The sequence below is a fragment of the Ornithorhynchus anatinus genome, chromosome X1 (genome assembly GCF_004115215.2).
Source record: "Ornithorhynchus anatinus isolate Pmale09 chromosome X1, mOrnAna1.pri.v4, whole genome shotgun sequence".
NCBI lineage: Eukaryota > Metazoa > Chordata > Mammalia > Monotremata > Ornithorhynchidae > Ornithorhynchus > Ornithorhynchus anatinus.
The window spans coordinates 114319449-114341220 of NC_041749.1; the positions used below are offsets into that span (position 1 = coordinate 114319449).

Here is a 21772-nt window from a genome sequence, read left to right on the forward strand (position 1 = left end):
CTTGGTCTCCAGGCCCACCCCATTTGTCCGAGAATCTGGGGCCCTGGGGGCAATTGTATCCGAGGATTTGTCTCCACTTCCTCTCCCTCGACCCTTGCCCGCCGCCAAGGTTACCACAGTGCCAGATGATGAGGCTGGGCACACCCAGGAGTTCCTCGGGTAAGGGCTTCAGGTGATGCTCTCTCCATGGCAGGGCCCAATCTGCTGGGGCAGCAGGGGGAGGGGACGGGGCCGCTACCCAGGACCTGGGCCCCGGGCCCGGGTCAGCATCACGAGAGGGCGGTAACTGAGGAGTGGGAGAGTCCATGTGCCTGAGAGTCTCCCAGGGATTGAGCCCTGAGCAGCTACTTTAATCAATCAATCCATCAATCAACAGTGTTTATTGAGCGCCGAGTGTGTGCAGAGCACTGAACTAAGCCCTTGGGAGAAATCAATACAATAGTTTGTAGACTCGATTCCTGCCCTCAAGGTGCTTACCCCATACAGGCTCCACACACACGCCTAACTGGGGAGTGTTGGGGGTTGTTGGGATCAGGGAGGGGTAAGAGTGATACCCCTCCCTTACCAGTCTGGGCCCCCTTCCCTCCTTAACATTTTAATGACTAAAGGTCTGTTTGCCCCAGTTTGGAGATGGTCTTCAATCCCAGATTCCTTCCCCACCCACTCTGGTCCAGCTGTGTTTGTGTGGTGTCGGGGAAGAGTTGGGGGTCGGGGGGGGGTGGAATAGAGGCTCCTAGGTTTGTCCCCAGCTTTGTTACAGAAAGTCTGAAGGGTGAGGATGGGGACAGGAATGTGGGGCACATGTGTGGGGGGAATCTGTGGGAAGATCTTCACTCCCCTCTCTCTGCCTCTCGGCTGAGCCGGGCTCATAGAGTGAGGGGAGCCAGCCCCCTGCTCTGAGCTGGTTATTTTGGGGACCCGTCCCAGGTCTCTTCCCTCCCGCCCCCGCCCCCGCCCCCGCTCAGGCCCCTCCCACGGGGTGCCCTCTTGATTTGGCCGTAGCTCTGGCTACCGGAGGAAGGGGAGCGGGGGCAGCCAAAGTGCCAGCCCCCTTTCCCACAAGAAAAGCCAGGGTCTTCTCTGGCTCCTCTCACATCCCCAGAATGGGCCTCAGAGCCCCAAAGGTAGACGGGCTCAGGGGAATCCTGCCCCAGAAGCCAGAAAAGCTGTCCAGGCCAGTGGGGCTGGGGAGGGGAAGGGGCCTGGAAGAAGGGGTGGGTAGGGGGGCCTGAGGAGAGCTGGGAGGGCACAGTCCGGGGCCGGGGGTAGGGGGTGGGAAATGCCGAGGATGGTGTCAAATCCCCCAGCCCCCAGCTCCAGCCAGGTGTCCTGGAGGGGAGGGATCCAGAGGAGGCTGGGGACCTGGTGGGGAGGAGGAACGGAGTCAGAGCCCCTCAGAAGTGCTTCTTCAGCAGCCCGTTCCTCAGAGGTTTCCTGGAGCAGAAGGGAAGCAGTGAGAGGGGATCATCGCCGCCTCCAGTCTCCCCCAGTCTGCTGGAAGAAACGTTCCAACTTCTACCTTCCCTGCCCCTCGATCCCTTTCCCACTCACTCTTCTTTCCAGGTCTTGAGGCTGCCCTCTTTCCTGAGGGACAGGGCTGGGGGGCTCTCGTCCACGTCGTATTCCCGTACGTCATTGACCTCCTGCACCTGCCCCGTCAACACCTTGGCCACGAACACGACAATGTACTGGGTGGGGCGAGGGGAGAGGGAGAGGTTGAGGACCCTGGCACCCACTGCCCTTCCACTTGGAGTTTTGACACGCCGTCCTCCTTTCCCCTCCGCCCCCGGCCCTCCCCTTCCTAGAACAAGAACCAAGGGCTTAGGGCATGGCAGAGATCACAGAGAAGCCAGGGCAAAGACCACAGAGAAGATAGGGCACTAGTCATAAAAGACAAGGCAAAGTTCACAAGAGATCAAGGCCTTCTGCAAGCTCTTTGCTGGGAAGGATGGAGGTGGGGGTGCGGGGCTGGAGTACAGGTTACCCATAAAGGTCACAGAAAGCCCCCCTGCCGATACCTCTTCCCCAGGAGAAGTTCCGGACCGCCCTCTCACACTCAGACACGCCCTCCCCCCACCCCCAGATCTCACTCACCCTGACACACAGTCACACTCACCCTTCGCATGCTCTCCCTCCCTCACATACACCCTCTCACTCTTACAGAGGGATCCAGCGGCACTCCCGATCAGGAGGCAGGCCGAGCAAGGCCTGGTCCCAGTAGCCAGTCCCTGGGACCCATGTCAGCCCCAGCCCCGGGCTTCCTGGGAGGCAGGGAGGCTTGTGGGGGCCCGGGACTACAGGCCCCACCCTGGCAGCCGCCTCCCCCTCCGCTTACTCACCAGGAACCAGTAGATATTCATCAGAGTGAGGGCAAGCAGCAGGGTGTTGAAGAAGAAGTAGAAGGGGATGTTGGGGACGGAGCGCAGGCTGGAGTAGCAGGTGGCATAGAGGACTTTGAGTGGAAACCAATACAAGCGAAACCAGAACCTGCCAGAGCGAGGGGAGGAGGCAGAGGAATGCGGGTTAGAGGGTCCCAGGAGCCCCTGGAGCCTCCTTCCCGCTCCGCCTACCTCCCGTCACCCCTCATCCCTCAAGGAGCCCAAAGCAGAGAGGACAGGAGCAAGGAGAACTGCCCTGCTGGAGAGGGCACGGAGGGGGCAGGCCAGGGAGAGGGGCGAGGGAGAGAGACCGAGCGCCCACCAGCTGAAGCTAAAGCTGAGGCAGCCGAGATCAGAGATGAGGTCATTGAGCCGGTGGTAGACGCCACCTCGGAGCTTGAAGTAGACGTTGAGCTTGGTGAACTCCAGCTGGACGTCGTTGATGTCATGGAGGAAGAGTACCAGGATGCCCACATTGTGGTACCTAGGCCAGGCCGAGGGGCGGGGCGGGGGAGGAAGGGGTACACATGGGATCGGCAGGAAGAGAACGGGTTGGGGATGGAGGGTCAGGAGAGAGCGGGGACGTTGGGGGCGGGAGGTAGGGATGGGAGCAGAGGGATCGGTATTGGGGAGGCAGGGGGTTAAGGTTAGGATGAGGCTGTGGGTCAGTGGGAGAGGAAGAGGCGGTGGTCACAGGGGGGGACCAAAGGGGAGTCAGTCCCCTGGAGAGGAGTGAGAATTTGGGCAGGAAGGGGCCAACGGGGCTGGCCGGGGAGGGGGTAGAGTCGGCGGCGGTCAGTGTGGAGCCTGGCTCTCTCCTCCCTCAGGCTCACCGGAAGGCATAGGAGAAGACGATGAGGACAAGGGTGACCACGTGGTGGACCAGCATCACCACCGAGTCCTTGCGCCAGGAGTCCATGTAGAGCGTGGCATAGATCGAGTGCCCGTAGAAACTGCCCTGCAGTAGGTAGGCCACTGCGATGTCCCTGGGCACTGCCATGCCTGTCTTCCAGTCTGGGAGGATGAGGGGGTTGGGGGGGATGCCCACGTAAACCCACACCCCTCTCCTCATTCCCTCAAGCCATGCAGGGAAACCCTGAGCCCTGGCAGTGGCTACTGCCCTGTTGCCCCTCCCTACCCCCGAGCCTCTTCCCATGTGATTGACTCTTGAGGTCCTGAGACTACCAGTGAGCCATGTCTGTGGCCCTGGTCCCACGTGTCCAGGAAGGCACAGGCTGCCCTGGCCCTGCCCCTACCGTAGAAGACAGACGGCGGGTCATGGAAGAAGGGGTAGTCGGTGCCGAAGAGCAGGTAGGCGCTGTAGCACCAGGCGGTCGAGTAGAAGAGAAACTTCCAAGCGCTCTCGGGCATTTTGGCGGCATCCTTGGGCTGCAGCTGGCACCACTGAGCTAGGGGCTGCAGAGGGAAAAGATGGCAAGGCTGGTACGGGGTCCCGGGCTCCTCCATGGCCCTGCCCCTCTGGGAGAGGGAGAGGGGTGTGAAGCGGGCTACACCCCAGGCTGGGGGCATGGTTCGAGCTGTCCGGATGGTGCTCTCCTGAGGAGAGCAAAGAGAATGGCTCTGAGCCCAGGGGTAGGGAAACCGGAGGGGGCACTGAAGTTTTGGAGTTTGAGGGTGGCACAGGGAGGGTGTGTCTGGGTGTCTCACACGCGCACACACACGTATACACTCCCAAGGGGGGATTTGGTTGGACTCTGATGTCCCTCCCTTGTGTGTCAAGAGGAAGGTAGGAGGTTGTGAGGCGGGCCTCCCTAGGGCTCCTTCCTCTGCCCATCTCCTGACTCGACATCATCAGGGAGGGCCTGGCGGGGGGGAGGGGGCAGGCAGGGTGGCAAGCCCTTGAGAACCAAACTCCAGAGCAGTAACCAGAGCCCTCTGAACTCAGCACTTTCTGACCCCACCTAACCCCTCAGTCCCCACTGGGCTAAACTTAGCCCCCAGCTGTCTGACTGGGCTCCCCGGCAAGGGGGAGGGGCCAGGCCAGGGTTCTCTGTCTATCTGGGGCTTCAAGAGGGGGTGGGGGGGGGTGGGGATGGGAAGAAGGAGCAATGGGGGGGGGGCGTTGTCACTGCTCACCCTTCTCAGAAACTCACTCACCAGGTCTGAGCGGGAAGAAGTGACAGGGTGGGAAGCGGAGAGGGAACGAGAGGAGACAGCAGCGGGAAGGAAAAGTCCCACTCTGTTCTGTCTGGTTGGAGGCAGCTGCAGGCCCTGGTAAGGGGGGTCAAGAGCCCCTTCGGGGACGCTGACCCTAATTCCCCCCCTTTTCTTGTACTTGGGAGGTTGAGCTGGGTCCCAGCCCTACCCAGTGGCTCCTTCCCAGTGAGAGCCAGTTCCAGTTCTTAGAAAGATTGGAAGGGCAGGCGGGCGGGCCTGCAGGGAGAGGAGACTGAAGGAGGGAGAGAGGCACTCTGCAGCCCCTTGAATAATTCATCTCCCCCCCAGGGCAGGGGCAGTGCTGCCAACCCTCGCCAACCCAGCTTCTTTCCTCCTTGCTTTTCCTATCCACCCCCTCCTTCTCTTTTTCTCCTTTCCAGAAAGATATGGGAGTGGGGGGAAGGAAACGGGACTAAAGCCTGAAGCCAGCAACTGTTACCATGGCAATGGCAGAGTGACTTCCCATGGTTGCCAGTAGTAACTGGGGCTATATGCTAAGCTGACTCTGGCTGAGCGAGAGACCATCTCCTCAGGAGGGACTCCCCCACTTCCTGAAAGGCTGGGGGGGTTCAATTTGTGGAACTGAATGCCCAGGATGGGGGGTGCTCTAGGAACAGCCAGCTCCCACCACCCTCAGTCCCCCTTCTAGCTTCTGGTAGGAGTCTGGCTCCCTCTCCAACTGGCACAGGGCGGGGGGGGGGGGAGGGGGAGCGGTGAGGGGGTGTTTCCTCAAAGGCCTTTGAACTGGCCTGTGCTCAGCCACATACACCCCCACCCCCGAGCCTGGCCCCCGGGGCTAACTCCTTGCCAGGCCTCCCCTGCCTTTCCCCTCCTGCCTAGCATCTTTCCCTAGAAACCAGCAGATTCTACAAACTTCCTCTAGCCTTGGTTTCCTCAGCACCACCTATTCTTCTCCTGCCTGCGTCTCACCCCAAGGGAAAGGATGAGGGGTTTGGCCTCTGACCCAGGCCAAAAGGGCGACCAGAACTAGGGCAAGGGCCAGCCCACCAGAACCCTGGCCCAGGCTGGTGGGAGAGGGTTAGGTTTGTTTGGTGAGTCTAGCAGTGGCCACAAGTGCCAGCCTATGGGGGAATGTCACAATGCCCCCAATTCCACTGCTTTGGGAAGGGCAACAACCAACCCACCCCATCACCTATGAGGAGGGAAGAGGTCTAGAGGGAGATGGCACCACGGAGAGAAAAATGACCCAAAGCAGGGCCCAGCCATAGAGGCTGGGGCACCGGGGTTCATTCATTCATTCATTTGTATTTATTGAGCGGTTACTGTGTGCAGAGCACTGTACTAAGCGCTTGGAATGTACAATTAGGGAACAGGGGTTCCATTGTCTGGAGTTTCCCCTCTCTGGGCCTCAGTTTCCCCATCTGGCAAATGGGGCCTCACCCCTGGGATTGGCCAGGGGAGAAAGGAGGAGAAGGAGCTGCTCCCTAGGGACCAGGAACCTCCTAGACCAGACAAGGGAGATCCCAGCCACCCAGAAAACCAGCACCGTTAGAACTGTGCCAAACTCAACCTGAAACTGTGGGGCACCTTACCCCGCTTCTGCAGCTTAGCTGGGTGCTGGGGGTACCGACGGGAGCGGCGGTTTACCCTTCCACTCCCATGGGGGTTATCCCTCTCTCCGCAGGGCCCAATCTGACACAGCAGGGACATTAGGTGCCCACTAGGCCACTGGGGGGGGGGGGTGCCTGGGCGAGTCTGTACCCTTAGGGAAAATTGGCACCCCAGCTACTGGAAAGGTCACCCAGACCATCGTCTTCACCCCTCATCCCGATTATTCTGGGCTTCAGAGGATGTGGTCCAGGGCTGGGCAAGGGCCTTGTCTAGCTCTGAGAGCCCGGTCTGGCCCCCCCCATTGTGGGGGTGGAGGGAGGGGGCTCTTATTCAGAATTGGGGACGGGGGCAAGGGGACCTAACCCTGAAGCCAGCCATCCTATACTGCCCTGGAAACAATCCAGTGTCCATTGTCCAGTGTAGATTATCCAGGCCTCCTGTTGCTCCTCCTCCTCCCTTCCAAGAGTTGGGCAGGTGCAGGATATGCTGCTTGGGAGCAGTCCCGGGTCCAGGTTTATCAGGGAAGGAGGTGGGAAGCTCTGCCCCAGATGAAGCCATGGATTTCCCCAGGAATCCTATGGCCACAGAATTCCCAGAATGAGCCAGATCTTTTTTTCCTTTTTTTCCCAAGTAGCGGTGGAAAGGGGCCTGGGTTGATAGAGACCCCTGCACTGTGAGCTGGGAGAGGGTGAAATCATTGTTTCAACCATCTGAATCCCCTGGCTCTTCCCCCACCTCCTTCCCTCCCCATTCCTACCAGGGGCCTGAGGTTTGGAGGCTGATTCCCTTAGGCTTGGCAGGGTGTTGCTGGAGGGGTTGTGGAGGGAGGGGGTACCGATAGACCTGGAAGCCCCACCATTGGGGGAAGCTCCCAGGGCAGCTCACCCAACCCTCTCCCCATCCCCCAGCTACACTCACCAGCCGGGTGACACTGATGTGTCCCTGGAACACAAGGACAGTCTCTTCCCTTCTGAGAAAGGATTCATTGTTGGGGCCTCTCTCTCTTCCCGGGGCCCCCCTCCCCCTAGCCCGTTCCAGAGCTGGGCACCGAAGCACCACTGCCCCAGGGGTCCCACCAGCCAGGGTGGGAAGTCAACAAGGAAGTGGGAGGGGGAAACATCTTGGCAAGTGGCTCGGGGCACCGTGGTACAGAATTCCCTAGGCCTCTTCCCAGGCCTCCTCTTCCCTGCCATCTCACGAAGCTGGCACGAGCGGGTATCATCTTGGTCGGGTGGGAGAGAAGGGGTGAGTCCTGCTCTTCCCAGTGGGTGGGGGCTATGACGCCGAATAGAGTGGACACAGCTCAGGGTTCCCCAGTAAGTCCACGGCCTGGGTGCTAGAACCTCAGGACCTTTCTCTAGTGTTCCCGCTTTGTCTAGGCCCAAGGGGTGAAGGAAGCCGAGGCTGGGGAGGGGAAAGATGTCTTTCAAGGTCAGGAGCCAGAAATCCCGGCTCCCAGGTTCTCTCTGCCTGCCTCCCCTTCTCTTGAGGTGGCAGAATAGGCAGCCTCCGGAAGACACCCCGCCCCCGCCAGCTCTGGAGAGGGAACGCCGGAGTGCTGATCCCCAAGACAGGTCCATCTTTGGGGGGTGGGAGGGAGGGGGGACGACGCCGATGCCCCTCTTCCTAACCCCCCCCCCCCCGATTTAGGCGGAAGGGGGAGAGGGCGATGCGCTAAGGGCTCCAGGGAGGCGGGGGACCAGAGTGACTACGCCGCAGTGACTCCCGCTCCCAGCGCCGCCCCCCCCTTCGCTCCGTCTTCATCCTCCCGGACCCCTCTTCCCCGTCCCCCGTCCCCCCAATTCCCCGATCGTGTTTTAGCCCCTTCTGCGGCGGCTCCGGTCGCAGTCACCTTCAGCTGCGTTGCAGGGCGGCGGCCCAGTCGAGCCGCCCCCCTCCGGGGGGTCCCGATGCGCCCCCCGCCCCCCACACGGTCCCATCCGGCCCCGGGGGCCGAGGAGGACGCTCGGAGCCGGAGAAGCCGAGAGCTCGGGAGCGGCTGGGGCAACCCTGGCCCCTTCGGGTCGGGCCGGGGGGAGCGTAGGGAAGCCCCTCCGAATGGCCGGGCTCTCCGCTCTCCCCGCCATCCCTCCTCCTCCTCCTCCTCCTCCTCCTCCTCCTCCCACTGCGCGCCCCGGCCACTGACCCGAAAGAGGCAGGCGGAGGCGGCCCGGCGCAGCGCGGTCCAGCCCAGCACGCCCAGCACGAAGAGCAGCAGCTCGGGCCCGGCGAGGTGCGCGTGTTCGGCCCAGCTCCGGCGGGACAGCTCCCAGCCGCAGTCGGCGCAGCCCCGCGCCGCCTCCACCAGGCTCCGGTAGCTCAGCCGCACCAGCTGCCCGTAGCCCGGCATGGGCTCCGGCCGGCCCGCCATCCCGGCCCGTTGCTGCCACCGCCGCCGCCGCTCCGCACCCCGCCCTCTCCTCCTCCTCCTCCTCCTCCTCCTCCTCCTCCTCCACCTCCTCCTCCTCCTCCTTCTCCTTCTCCTTTCTTCCCTCCCTCCCCTTCGTCCTCTCCGGCTTCAGCCTGGCATGGAGGGAGGGGGGCAGGGGAGCGCGATGCTCCGGCCCCTCCCGGCGCAGGGAAGGGGGCGGGGGGCCCGGCCGCCGCCGCCGCCGCCGCCGCTTCCAGCTGGGCCTCCGGTGCCAGCTCTTCCAGCTGCGGAGGTCGCGTCACCCGCCGCAGCCGGAGGGGCGACGGGGGGCGGGCGGGATAAACGGGCCGACGGGAGGGCGGGGGTGGCCGCGGAGAGGGAATTGACCCCCCCCCCCCCCCCCGGCCCACATTCAATGCAGGTGTTTCAGCAGCAGCCTCCACTCGCCCGGGAAGCGCGCTGGCGGGCCCGGCCTCCTAAAACCCTTGCCCTTCACCGACCCGCTAGCCCCAGCCTCGGGCCCGGCTGCGGGAGGGGGGCCCGTTCGGCCCCCCCAGGGCCCACCAGCAGCATCTCCGCCGTCATGTAAGCGCTCCGGGCCTGTCAGATGAGATTTAAATACCCGTCCAACCCCACCCCCTTAGACTGTGAGTCCCAGGAGGGGCAGGGTCGGCGTCCGACCTCATCGTCTCCTATCTACCCCAGCGCTTAGTACCGTGCTGGGGGCAATCGATTACGGTCGTCGTCGCCATCATCTGGGGATCGTCCCCGGCAGAGCCGAGAGGCTGAGGACCCGATGCTGGACAGGGCCAGACGGGGAATACAACTACCTCCACCTCGCTCCTTTGAGAAAGGCCGCTGCCGAATAGGAATTGTCTTTGAAAGCCCTCCTAGACCTCGGGCTTGCTGGAGAGGAAATGCCCACCGCAACCTCCTTCCTCCTGCTGAGGATAGGCTTGGGAGAAGGGGCGTCAGTCAGGTTAGGAGATCTGAGACCCGACTCGAGGAAAATTCGGAAGATAGGGATAACGCCTCCCTCTCCCGGGAGATAATAATGTTGGTATTTGTTAAGCGCTTACTATGTGCCGAGCGCTGTTCTAAGCCCTGGGGTAGACACAGGGGAGTCAGGTTGTCCCACGTGGGGCTCCCAGTCTTAATCCCCATTTTACAGATGAGGTAACTGAGGCACCGAGAAGTTAAGTGACTTGCCCAAAGTCACACAGCTGACAAGTGGCCGAGCCAGGATTCGAACCCATGACCTCTAACTCCAAAGCCCGGGCTCTTTCCACTGAGCCACGCTGAGATTCCCTCCCTCCTTCCGGAATGCACCTTGTTGGAGTTGAATGGAGGGTTACTCCCTCACCACAAAAGCCATTAAGACGCTTAGACCGAAGGAGAGAAGCTACTCTCCTCAGACGGTCCTTTTAATGCCGCCGAGTGTGGAATTTGTAAATTTAATGAGCGCTCTGAGCGGAAAACCTCACATCTGCCCATCTCAAATTGGATCGCAACCGTACCGAGCCCGGGCGTGAGGATCGGAGGATCTGGGCCCTGATCACGGCTCTGCCGCCTGCCTGCTGATTGATCTTGGGCAGGTCACTTCGCTTCTCTGTGCCTCGGTTTCTCCGTCCGTAAAATGGGGGTTAACTGCCAGTTCTCCCTCCCTCTTGGTCCGTGAGCCTCTCAGTGCCCAACCCGATTAGCCGGGATCTACCCCAGCGCTTGGTACGGTGCTTGGCACATAAGTGCGGTACCTGTTGAGGGCTCACTATCTGCCACAGAAACGACCTGTCACCCTCCAGCACGCGATTCCCCTTTCGCTTCTTGTTTGGGCTCTAAAGTCGTTTTTAGCTTGACCCTGGCTACTCTTGGAAACTCGTCTCCTCCTGCCTCCCCCCACCATGACAGTTTAAAGAAAAAGTAGCTACCCCTGTTGTGTTACTCTGTTGAGGGTGAAGAAAAGTATAGTTCCAGATAGTTAATTTAGTTTCTGTTTCCTGAGCTCAGACCATGTGGTGCGGCCTGAATGACGCTGCTGCAGTCGGTTCTAATCACTCACACAGCACATCACTAAGACGCGTTATTCGGTTGAATGGAAGAGGCGGCCTGGGTTAGTCAGCCACCTATGTGCCAAGCAGCTTCAGTCGCGGAAAATCTCCAGGGCGTGAGAAATGGGCTAACGCTTCTGTACTTCCAGTGGGCAATTACATATGCTTATTCAAGTGTATATCCGATTATTTATTTGATTGCCTTGTTAGTAAATACATTTTTGTCTGTCTCCCACGGTGGAGTGTCAGCCCCTTTGGACAGGGAATATAGCCGTTGTTTGTTCTGGGATGATATAATAATGGCGGTATTTGTTAAGCGCTTACTATGTGCCAAGCACTGGGGGGGGGGGGTTAGAAGATAATCAGGTTGGGCGTAGATCCTGTACCACCTGGGACCCACAGTCTGAAGAAGAGGGGCAACAGATAATTATTTCCCATTTTACAAAAACTGAGTGATTTACCCAAGGTCACACAGTAGACAAGTGGCAGAGGTGGGATTAGAATCCAGGTCCTGCGACTCCCAGGCCCCTGCTCTTTCCACTAGGACATGCGGCTTCCCAAGTACTTCATTCATTCATTCATTCATTCATTCATTCAATAGTATTTATTGAGCGCTTACTATGTGCAGAGCACTGCACTAAGCACTTGGAATGTACAAATCGGTAACAGATAGAGACCGTCCCTGCCCTTTGATGGGTTTACAGTCTAATCGGGGGAGACAGACAGACAAGAACAATGGCAATAAATAGAATCAAGGGGAAGAACATCTCATTAAAATGATAGCAAATAAATAGAATCAAGGTGATGTACATCTCATTAACAAAATAAATAGGGTGATGAAGATATGTGCAGTTGAGCGGTCGAGTACAGTGCTGAGGGGATGGGACGGGAGGGGGGAGGAGCAGAGCGAAGCGGGGAGAAGAGGGTTTAGCTGCGGAGAGGTGAAGGGGGGGTAGAGGGAGCAGAGGAAAAAGGGGAGCTCAATCTGGGAAGGCCTCTTGGAGGAGGTGAGCTTTAAGTAGGGTTTTGAAGAGGGGAAGAGAATTAGTTTGGCGGAGGTGAGGAGGGAGGGGATTCCAGGACCGCGGGAGGAAGTGGCCCGGGGGTCGACGGCGGGATAGGCGAGAAGGGGGGACGGTGAGGAGGTGGGCGGCAGAGGAGCGGAGCGTGTGGGGTGGGGAGTAGACAGAGAAGGGAGGAGAGGTAGGAAGGGGCAAGGTGATGGAGAGCCTTGAAGCCTAGAGTGAGAAGTTTTTGTTTAGTGCGGAGGTTGATAGGCAACCACTGGAGGTTTTTAAGAAGGGGAGTGACATGCCCAGAGCGTTTCTGCAGGAAGATGAGCCGGGCAGCGGAGTGAAGAATAGACTGGAGTGGGGAGAGAGAGGAGGAAGGGAGATCAGAGAGCAGGCTGACACAGTAATCTAGCCGGGATATTACGAGAGCCTGACAGTGCGTAGTGGCATAGTAGGTGGAATGTACCGGACGCTCAATAAATGCTATTACTGCTTCTTCTTCTGCTGTTACTCCTCCTCTTCCTCCTCCTGCTCCATCTCCTCCTCCTACTTTGTTCTAGACCTTAAAGCACACTAACCAAACATGGGTGAGGACCAAGACTGGCTGATGCCATTTCCCTTGGAACAAGCATCCTGACCAGCAGAAACTCAGGGGGAACTGGGGGTCGTGCGAACTGTATAGACCCTACCGGAAAATAGCCAGAGGAGGGTTTGGCTGGGTCAGAAAGGTTGGGTAACCATCTTCCCCGTCCCAGAAGCCCGGGTGCTGTCACCGACGCCTCAATCTCCTTCGACGCTCATAATCGATCTACTGCCAAATCCTGCCGGTTCTTTCTATGCTTCCTCTCCTTCCTCCCTTCCTCTCCTCCCAAACAGCGGTTACCACTCGGATACAAGCTCTGGTCATAGCGTGGCTAGACTACTGTGTCTGCCTCCCTCGGTCCCCCTAACATCCAGCCTCTCCCCGTTTCAATCTATAATGCCACCTCACAGGTCATCTTCTTGAAGCATCTCTTGGCCCCCGTCTGTCCCTCCTCTTCTCAAAATCCTCTGCTGGCTTCCCATGTTCCTTTACCTCAAGCCAAAGCCCCTCAAAATTGACTTCAAGGTTCTCCCCCCACTCACCTCACCTTACAGATCTGGCCTCTTCCCCTGCTTACGACTCCCCAACCTGCTTGCTTTGCTCCTCCCAAGCCTTCCTTCTAGCTGTAGCTTGCTCTCCCCTCTCCCGCCTCCACCCCCTCGGTCACTCTGTCCCTTCAGCTTGGAACTCCCTCCCTCCCCGAGGCTGACACCCCACGGCCCTCCCCCTATTCAACAGCCTTCTGAAAATAATAATAATGATTACGGTCTTGGTTAAGCTCTTACTGTGTGCTGGACACTGTCCTAAGCGCTGGGGTGGATACGAGCTAATTGGGTTGGACCCAGTCCCTGTCCCGTGTGGGGTCGCCATCTCCATCCCCATTTTACAGATGAGGTAACCGAGGCACTGAGAAGTGAGGCGACTTGCCCAAGGTCACCCAGAAGACCAGTGGTGGAGCCGGGATTAGAACCCATGACCTTCTGACTCCCGGGCCCCTGCTCTATCCACTATGCTATGCTGCTTCTACTCCCTCTAGTAATAGCAGTAGTAAAAGCAACCGATCAATGCCCACTAGTGCGATGCACCGCACTGTCTGGGAAGTACAAATCAAGCAAGGGACACATTTCCTGCCCACAGGGAGCTTCCATTCTTACTGGGGAGACAGACAAAAATTTACCAACAGGGTAATCCTTCGCCAGGTTTTCCTTGATGAATTCCCAGCCTCCCAAGTCGGGTAAACCCATCGGCCATCCCCTACCACTTCCCTGTTTCTTTATACCCATCCGCAGCCCTTACGTATCTGCATTTATTCAGCTGAACATTCAAATATTCAATCAATCATATTTATTGAGCATTTACTGTTTGCAGAGCACTGTACTAAGCGCTTGGGAGAGTACAATATAACAGACACGTTCCCTCATTTTGATAACTCTGTAAAATCCTACTATACCTGTCTCCCCCATTCAAGTGTCAGCTCTCTGTGGGCAGGGAATACTTTCCTTCTTTATTTTATACTTTTGTACAGGAAGTTGCGGGCCCTAGCAAAAAGGGCACAGGCCTGGAAGGCAGAGGACCTGAGTTCTAATTCTGGCTCCGCTACTGGTCTGCTGAGTGACTTTGGGCAAGTCACTTTTCTGCGACTCGGGTTACCTCGTCTGCAAGATGGGGATCAAATCCCCCTCCCTCTGGCTTAAATCGTCAGCCCCACGTGGAACGGGAACTCTGTCCAATCTGATTACTTTTTATCTACCTCAGCCTTAGAACAGTGCTTGTCACATAGTAAGCGCTCAACAAATACCATAATTATTGTTCTTCCTAAGTGCTTCTTACAATGCGTCACACTCAGTGGATGCTCAGTAAACGTGATTGGTGCTGTGACTATAACCCAAGAGTAGCCAGGAGAAAACACAGTGAAATTTCGAAGGGCAGCCAGAACACAATGGACCCGCAGTCTTCTGCTGGATAGAGGGGTACAGAATTCCAGACGGCAGGAGAGGCAGGTAGTGTGGTTGTGAGGGGCTAGAACAGACCGGGGACTCGGGAGCTCTGACTTCTAATCTCGGTCCCCCGGAGACCGAAATGAGACGACAGCAATGAGACGACAGCAATGAGACGGCAGCAACGAGATGGGCAACTGTCTAAACACGTGATGATGATGTTGTTGATGATGATGATGATGATTACGATGATATTTTTTGAGCACTTGCTGTGTGCCAAGCGCAGAACCAAGAGCTGAGATGGATACAAGACAATCGGGTCGGACACAGTCCCCGTCCCACATGGGGCTCACAGTCTAAGGTGCTTTGCCTGTAGGGTTCAAGCCGCAGGGAGATGGAGGGAAATTTGCCCACGGATTTTCTCTTCAGCAGTTATCTAGGCAAAGATCTCTGTAAAAGACAAAGGCGTGTTTACCCACGACTAATGGGCAGCAGCTGAGAAGTTATTAAAGGGAAATCAGGCGAAATCTATGGCTCCCAAACCTCCCCTGGAACTGAAAGGAGACCCAGCAAAACCGGCACACTGAAAGGAGCAATTAAGTTATTGAGGGCTCCAGAATAGCAGATGATTACCCAAGGAAATGCAGAGTTGTATTTAAACCAGAGGAGGTAATCTAGCTTGCAGAGACTTGGCTAAATGCACCATTTTAAGGTCATTAACTCAAATCAGCTTAGCCAGCTGTGGGGGGACTCCAACTGGACCAAGTTGGAGAGTTTCCACCGCCACTCCGTGGAAAAACAAGGCTTCCTGAAAAATCTGCCTTGGCTCACCTGCCTTTGACACTCAGGAGTGACTGGAAGGAGACTGTCCTTGGGTCTCTCATGGCCTCCCCCACCCTCAGAATCTCGCTAGATTGGAAACGCCCGAAGGGCAGGGATCTTGTCTACCAACTCTATGGTACTGTGTACTCTCCCAAGGGCTTAGTACAGTGGTCTGTCCACAGAAAGCATTCAATAAATACCACCGATTGGCAACCCATCTATAGCACAGGGATACCTACCAGTCCTCTCATCAGGGTAGATTAAACAACAGAGAGGGTTGGGAGGGTTGGGGTGGACCATCCTAGGATCTGGTTAGTGACAGGAGAATGGGTCCTGGGTCAGTGGGGCTTGTCTACGTATTACAGCCTAGCCGGGACTACTGTTGCGGACCGTGGACAATAAGATTGGAGGGCAATCAATCAATGGTATTTATTGAGCACTTGCTGGATACAGAGCACTGTACTAAGTGCTGGGGGGAGTACAGTACAACAGAATTGGTAGAGATGTCCCCTGCCCACAATGAGCTTACAGTCTAGAGGGGGAGGCAGACATTAATATAAATAAATTATGGATATGTTCATAAGGGCTGTGGGGCTGAAGATGAGGTGCTCAAGTGCGAGAGAGAGTAGAGGAAATGAGGGTTTAGTCAGGGCAGGCCTTTTGGAGGAGATGTGATTTTTAATGAGGCTTTCAAGGCAAGGAGAGGTGGCTCCTTGCTTTCCTTTTCTTGCTCACCTTCTTGGGGAGCTTATACGCTTCCGTGACTTCAACCACTGTATCTCTCTTCGTGGTTGACTCTTAAATCTACCAAGCCAGCCCGGGCCTCTCTCCTCTGCAATTTAGCGCCTGTGGAACATCTCCGCCGACACCTCAAGCTCAACAAGTCCAAAACCGAACTCATCTTCCCTCCCAAATCTTCTCTTCCTAACTTTGCCATTACAGCTGACCACCACCACCACCGTTTCTCATGCCCCTGACCAAGGCGTTATCCGTTCATTCATTCAATCGCATTTATTGAGTGCTGACTGTCTGCAGAGCACTGTACTAAGCACTTGGCTCCTTCTCTTTCAACCCCTACATTCAGTCTGTTACTAAATCCTGTTGATTTTTTCCTTGGCAACATTTCCAGAATCTGACCCTTCCTCTCCATCTGAACAACCACCGCACTGGTCCAGGAGCTTGGCGTGCCTTCGCTTGACTCTCATATGAGTCTCCTCACTGGACTCTCCAACTCTAGTCTCTCCCTCTAGTCCACACTTCACTCTGCTACCTGGATCATTTTTCTAAAAAGTTGTTCTGCACACATCTTCCCCACTCCTCAAAATGCTGTGTTAGCCTCCACAGAAACTTTTGCCCATTGGCTTTGGGGTACCTAATCAGCAATCTCCCTCCTACTGATCCACTCCCTCCTCTCACTTCACCGCAGCTCACACTCTTCATTCCTCTCAAGTTCATCTATTCACTGGGCCTTGTTCTCATCTCATCTCTCATCTTCAGCCCCTTACTCATACCCCTCTCACTCTACCTGGAACTCCCTTCCCTCTCAAATTCGGCGGACCATGATTCTCCCCATTTTTTTGAAATCACATCTCCTCCAGGAGGCCTTCCTTGATTAATTTCTAATCTTCCCTACTGCCTCTTCGGCGCTTCGGTATGACTTGAGCAGTTAGGTACCCGCAACCTTATTGCTCCATCTGTATCTGTTGTCTGTCTCCCCCTTATCTTTTATTTTATTTTATTCTTCTTTGTGCATTCTAAATTATTCATTTATATTTATATCCATCTTCCCCTCTAGACTGTAAGTTCATTATGGACAAGGAATGTATCTGCTTATTCTGTTGTATCACTAATTCTCATTCGCCCAAGTGAGAGTACAATAGTACAATTGTCCCAAGACAAATAATTACTCTCCCTGCTTCAAAGCCTTTCTGAAGGCACATCTCCTCCGAGAGGCCTTCCCTGACTAAACCCTCCTTTCCTCTTCTCCCACTCCTTTCTGGGTCGCCCTGACTGGCTCCCTTTATTCATCCCCCCTCCCAGTCCCACAGCACTTATGTACACATCTGTAATTTATTTTTATTAATGTCTGTCTCCCCCCTCTGGATTGTAAACTCATTGTGGGCAGGGAATGTGTCTATTATTATATTGTACTCTCCCACGTGCTTAATACAGTGCTCTGCACACAGTAAGTGCCGATAAATACCATTGAATGAGTGAATGAAGTGCTTAGTACAGTGCTCTGCACATAGTAAGCACTCAGTAAATACCATTGATTGATCTATTAATTGATTGAGAGCCCTGAGGACCCAGGACCATGTCCAATCAACCAGTTGTATTTATTGAGCGCTTAGTGTGTGCGGAGTATTGTATTAAGCACTTGAAAGTACAATATAACAGAGTTGGTAGACACGTTCCTTGCCCACACTGAATTTACAGTCTACAGGGGAGGTGGACATTAATATAAATGAACTACGGATATGTACTTAAGTGCTGTGGGGCTGAGGGAGGGGTGAAAAAAGGGTGCAAACTCAGGTGCAAAGATGGTGCGGAAGGGAGTGGGGGGAAGAGGAAATGAGGGCTTAATCAGGAAAGGCTTCTTGAAGGAGATGTCTTCAATAAGGCTCTGAAGGTAGGGATGTGATCATCCATCAGATATGAAGAGGGAGGGCGTTCCAGGCCGGAGGCAGGATGCGGGCAAGAGGTCGGCGGCGAGAGAGATGAGATCAAGGTACAGTGAGAAGGTTGGCGTTAGAGAAACCAAGTGAGCGGGCTGCGTTTTATTAGGAGACTAGCGAGGTGAGGTAGGAGGGGGCAAGGCGACGGGCTGCTTTAAAGCCAATGGCGAGGAGTTTTTGTTTGATGGGAAGGTGGGTGGGCAACCGCTGGAGGTTCTTAAGGAGTGGGGAAACGTGGACCAAACGTTTTTGAAGAAAAATGATCCGGGCAGCAGAGTGAAGTATGGGTTAGAGTGGGGAGAGGCAAGAGGCAGCGAGGTCAGCCAGGAAGCTGGAACAGTAATCAAGGTGGGATAGGATAAGTGCTTGGATTAACGGGGTAGCAGTTGGGATGGGGAGGAAAGGGTGGATTTTAGTGATGTCGCAAAGGTCGAGCCGACAGGAGTTAGTGACGGATTGAATACGTTGGTTGAATGAGAGAGATGAGTCGAGAATAACGCCAAGGTTTACGGGCTTGTGAGATGGACGGATGGCGGTGCCGTCAACAGCGACGGGAAAGTCAGGGGGAGGACAGGGTTTGCGTGGGAAGATAAGGAATTCGGAAGGATGAGGAGTTGCAACCTGTCTTCTTTCCTTAGTACAGTGCTCTTCACCGAGTAAGTGCTTAATAATTACTATTATTACTACTCTACCCTTTTGTAGAAATTCTGTACGTAACTTGCCCTATTTCTTAAGCACGAACTCATGTAATAATGATGCTATTTGCTAAGCTCTTAACTATGTGCCAGGTACTGTACTAAGCGCTGGGGCAGATACAAGCCAATTGGGTTGGCCACAGTTCATGTCCCACATAGGGCTTGCAGTCTTCATCCCCATTTTACAGATGAGGGAACTGAGGCACGGAGAAGTGAAGTGACTTGCCGAAGGTCACACGGCAGGCAAGTGGTGGAACTGGGATGGGAATCCAGATCCTTCTGACTCCCAGGCCTGTGCTCTATCCACTAGGCCACGTTGCTTCCTTGGTAAACAGGTTCCCCGCCCATGGTGAGCTTTCAGGCTAGAAGGGGACAGACGTTAATATACATAATTACGTACCTAAGAGCTGTGGGGTTGAAGGTAGGGCAAATATCAAATGCCCAAAGGTCACAGATCCAATTGCACAGATGACACAGAAAGGAGAGGGAGATGGGGAAAAGAGGGCTTAATCGGGAAAGGTCTCTTGGAGACGCGACCTCAGTAAGGCTTCGAAGGTGGGGACGATGGGGTCAGTTGGGCTTATCTTTTAAAAGTGACACACACGTTCTCATTCTCCGTCTCCCTCCCGGTTTTGCGTGGGAGCATCGTCCCTTAAGCTTCTGTTCTGTTTCTCTCGTTTCAGTCCTATAATCGAGCGGGTCTTTCCCAGATGCAGAGGGAACCCCACCCCCTGCCAGACCCATTCCCCCAAGCTGTGCAAGTAGCGGTGCCTTAGCGGTGAATGAATGGCCTCCCCATATCTGATCATTGGGACTCTCACTGGTAACCAGAGTGGGGTCAAGCAGGTTCTCCTCAAATTTCGATTTAGCCAGAGTCAGGCCAGCCCCGACTGTTCCCGACCTGTGCCGGCCGATCTCCACGGCGGTCTCCCTCCTGCACCCGGAGGAAGCGGAAAACCAACTCTCTGGGAGCTGCTGGCTCGACTCGCTCTGCAGGACAGCGAGGTCCGGACAGCCCAGAGCAGAGGCGACTGAGCAGAGAGGCTCTGGTTCCGAGCGGGCGAGACATGCAATTTCTGCTCCTCGGCTTCACCGTGGCCAGCCGATCTTTCAAGGAAGACAGTTCTCGTTCTGGCCCCCGACCCGGGATGCCCCTGCTTTCTTGGCTTTAGGGAGGCCCGGGTCCGTAGGCTTTTTGTTTCTGGGAGCGGGCCTTCTCTCCCGGGGCGGGACGGTCAGTGATGGATGCTTCCACCAACACAAGCCTCTTTCACATCCCCCTCGGGCAACCTCACAAAGCCAAACATTCACTGAGGCCAGAGCCTCAAACCCCACTGGACCGCTAAGGCTTCTTTGCCAGAGACGGTGTGGCGGCGACCCAGCAAGTGGCGTCGTGACTACTGCTGCTGGAGGCCATCGTGAAAGGAAACGATTGCCAAGGCCGGGTTCCAGGGGAGAGCGGTGCTCCCTCACCTTATCTCCCCCCCCCCGCCACCGATAGCTTTAAACGGGCACCTCAGCTACTGCGCAGTCCCATCCGAGAAGCAGGAAGCACACTCTCCCCCGCAGCATTCTCTCACAGAAGCACTTTCGTTCCACAATGACCCAGCGAAGGCCTGCGGCACGGAGCGGCTAATGGCAGGCCCGGTCACAGACACCGCTCCTCTCTCCGGGTTGACTTTTTAGCAAGGAGAGCGGGCCCCACCGCTTGGGCGCCTCGTTTCCTTCGACAAGCTAACGCAAACTCCACAGGTGGCGCTTTGCCAGCAGTTGCAGCCTCCTACCTGAGGTGCTCCGTTCGCTCAGAGCCCGGGGAGCCCTGGACCTCCAGGACGCGAACCGCCCCCCAACATCCTCAGGTCCCTAACCCGTCAGTCAATCGATGGAATTTACTGAGGGCTGCCTGAGGGCAGAGCACTGTACTAAGTGCTTGGGAGAGGACAAGACAGTCAGGAGACACGATCCCTGCTCTCGAGAAGCAGCGTGAGCGCTCCGTCACCTCGACCCCTCCTACCTCACCTCCCTACTCTCCTACTACAACTCAGCCGCACACTTGGCTCCTCTAATGCCCACCTTCTCACTGTACCTCCATCTCGTCTATCTCGCCTCCCAGACCCATCGCCCTGTCCCGCCTCTGGCCTGGAACGGCCTCCCTCCTCCTATCCAACAATGACTCTCCCCCATTTCAAAGCCTTATTGAAGGCACATCTCCTCCTAGGAGCCTTCCCTGGTTAAGCCCTCTTTTCCTTTTCTTCAACAACCTCCGCAGGAAACAAAAACTTCTCACTCTGGGCTTCAAGGCTCTCCACCCCCTTGCCCCCTCCTACCTCACCTCCCTTCTCTCTTTCTACTGCCCACCCCATACGCTCCACTCCTCTGCTGCTCACCTCCTCAACGTCCCCCGTTCGTGTCTGTCCCGCCGTCAAACCCTGGCCCATGTCCTCCCGCTGTCCCGGAATGCCCCCCCTCCTCATCTCCGCCAAACTTTCTTCCCCTCTTCAAAGCCCTACTGAGCACTCACCTCCTCCAAGAGGCCTTCCCAGACTGAGCTTCCCCTTTTCCCTCTGCTCCCTCCCCCTTCCCCCCTTCACCTCCCCTCAGCTAAGCCCCCTTACCCTCTGCTCCTCCCCCTCTCCCTCCCCTCAGCAGTGCTCATTTGTATAGATTTTTATTACCCTATTTATTTAATGAGGTATCCATCCCCTTGATTCTATTTATCTGATTATGTTGTCTTGCTTTTGTCCCTCTGTCTCCCCCGATTAGACTGTGAGTCCATCACTGGGCAGGGATTGTCTCTGTTGCCGAACTGTACATTCCAAGCGCTTAGTACAGTGCCTCCATCACATAGTAAGCGCTCAATAAATACTACTGAATGAACTCCCTTCTGTGTCACCGACTTGCTCTCTCTATTCATCTCCCCACTCCACAGCAACCTCTAGACTGTGAGCTCATTGTGGGCAGGAAATGTTTTTGTATTATACTTTCCCAAGCATTTAGTACACTACTTTGCACATTTATTCATTCAATAGTATTTATTGAGCGCTTACTATGTGTATAGTAGGTGCTCAATAAATACAACTGAATTAACTTATGTACATACCTGTAATTTATTTATCCATGTCTGTCTCCCCCACACAACTGTAAACCCATTGTGGGCAGGGAATGTGTCTGTTGTATTGTTATACTGCACTCTCCCAAGTCCTTGGCAGAGTGCTCTGCACACAGTAAGTGCTCAATAAATACGATTGATTAATGGATAGAGCCCAGGCCTGGGAGTCAGAAGGACCTGGGTTCTAATCCCAGCTCCGCCAAGTGTCTGCTGTGTGACCTTGGGGCAAGTCACTTCGCTTCATTGGGCTTCAGGGATCATCTGTAAAATGGGGATTAAGACTGTGAGCCCCATGTGGGACGTGGACTGCGTCTAACCTGATTAGCTTCTATCTACCCCAGCACTTTGTAGAGTGCCTGGCACATAGTAAGTGCTTAACAGATACCAAAAA

At 55.8% G+C, this 21772-nt stretch overlaps 1 protein-coding gene across 1 annotated transcript; it reads right to left on the reverse strand.

The window, feature by feature from the left end:
- Nucleotides 1-312: 312 nt before the first annotated feature.
- CERS1 (ceramide synthase 1) lies at nt 313-8522 on the reverse strand. Its single transcript, XM_029052246.1, has 7 exons — nt 8275-8522; nt 3635-3794; nt 3212-3392; nt 2701-2862; nt 2340-2487; nt 1552-1688; nt 313-1434 (listed from the first exon to the last, which is right to left on the reverse strand). The coding sequence occupies exons 1-7, from the start codon at nt 8497-8499 to the stop codon at nt 1395-1397; spliced, it is 1053 nt and encodes a 350-aa protein (XP_028908079.1). The 5' UTR covers nt 8500-8522; the 3' UTR covers nt 313-1394.
- Between the last annotated feature and the right edge of the window lie 13250 nt (nt 8523-21772).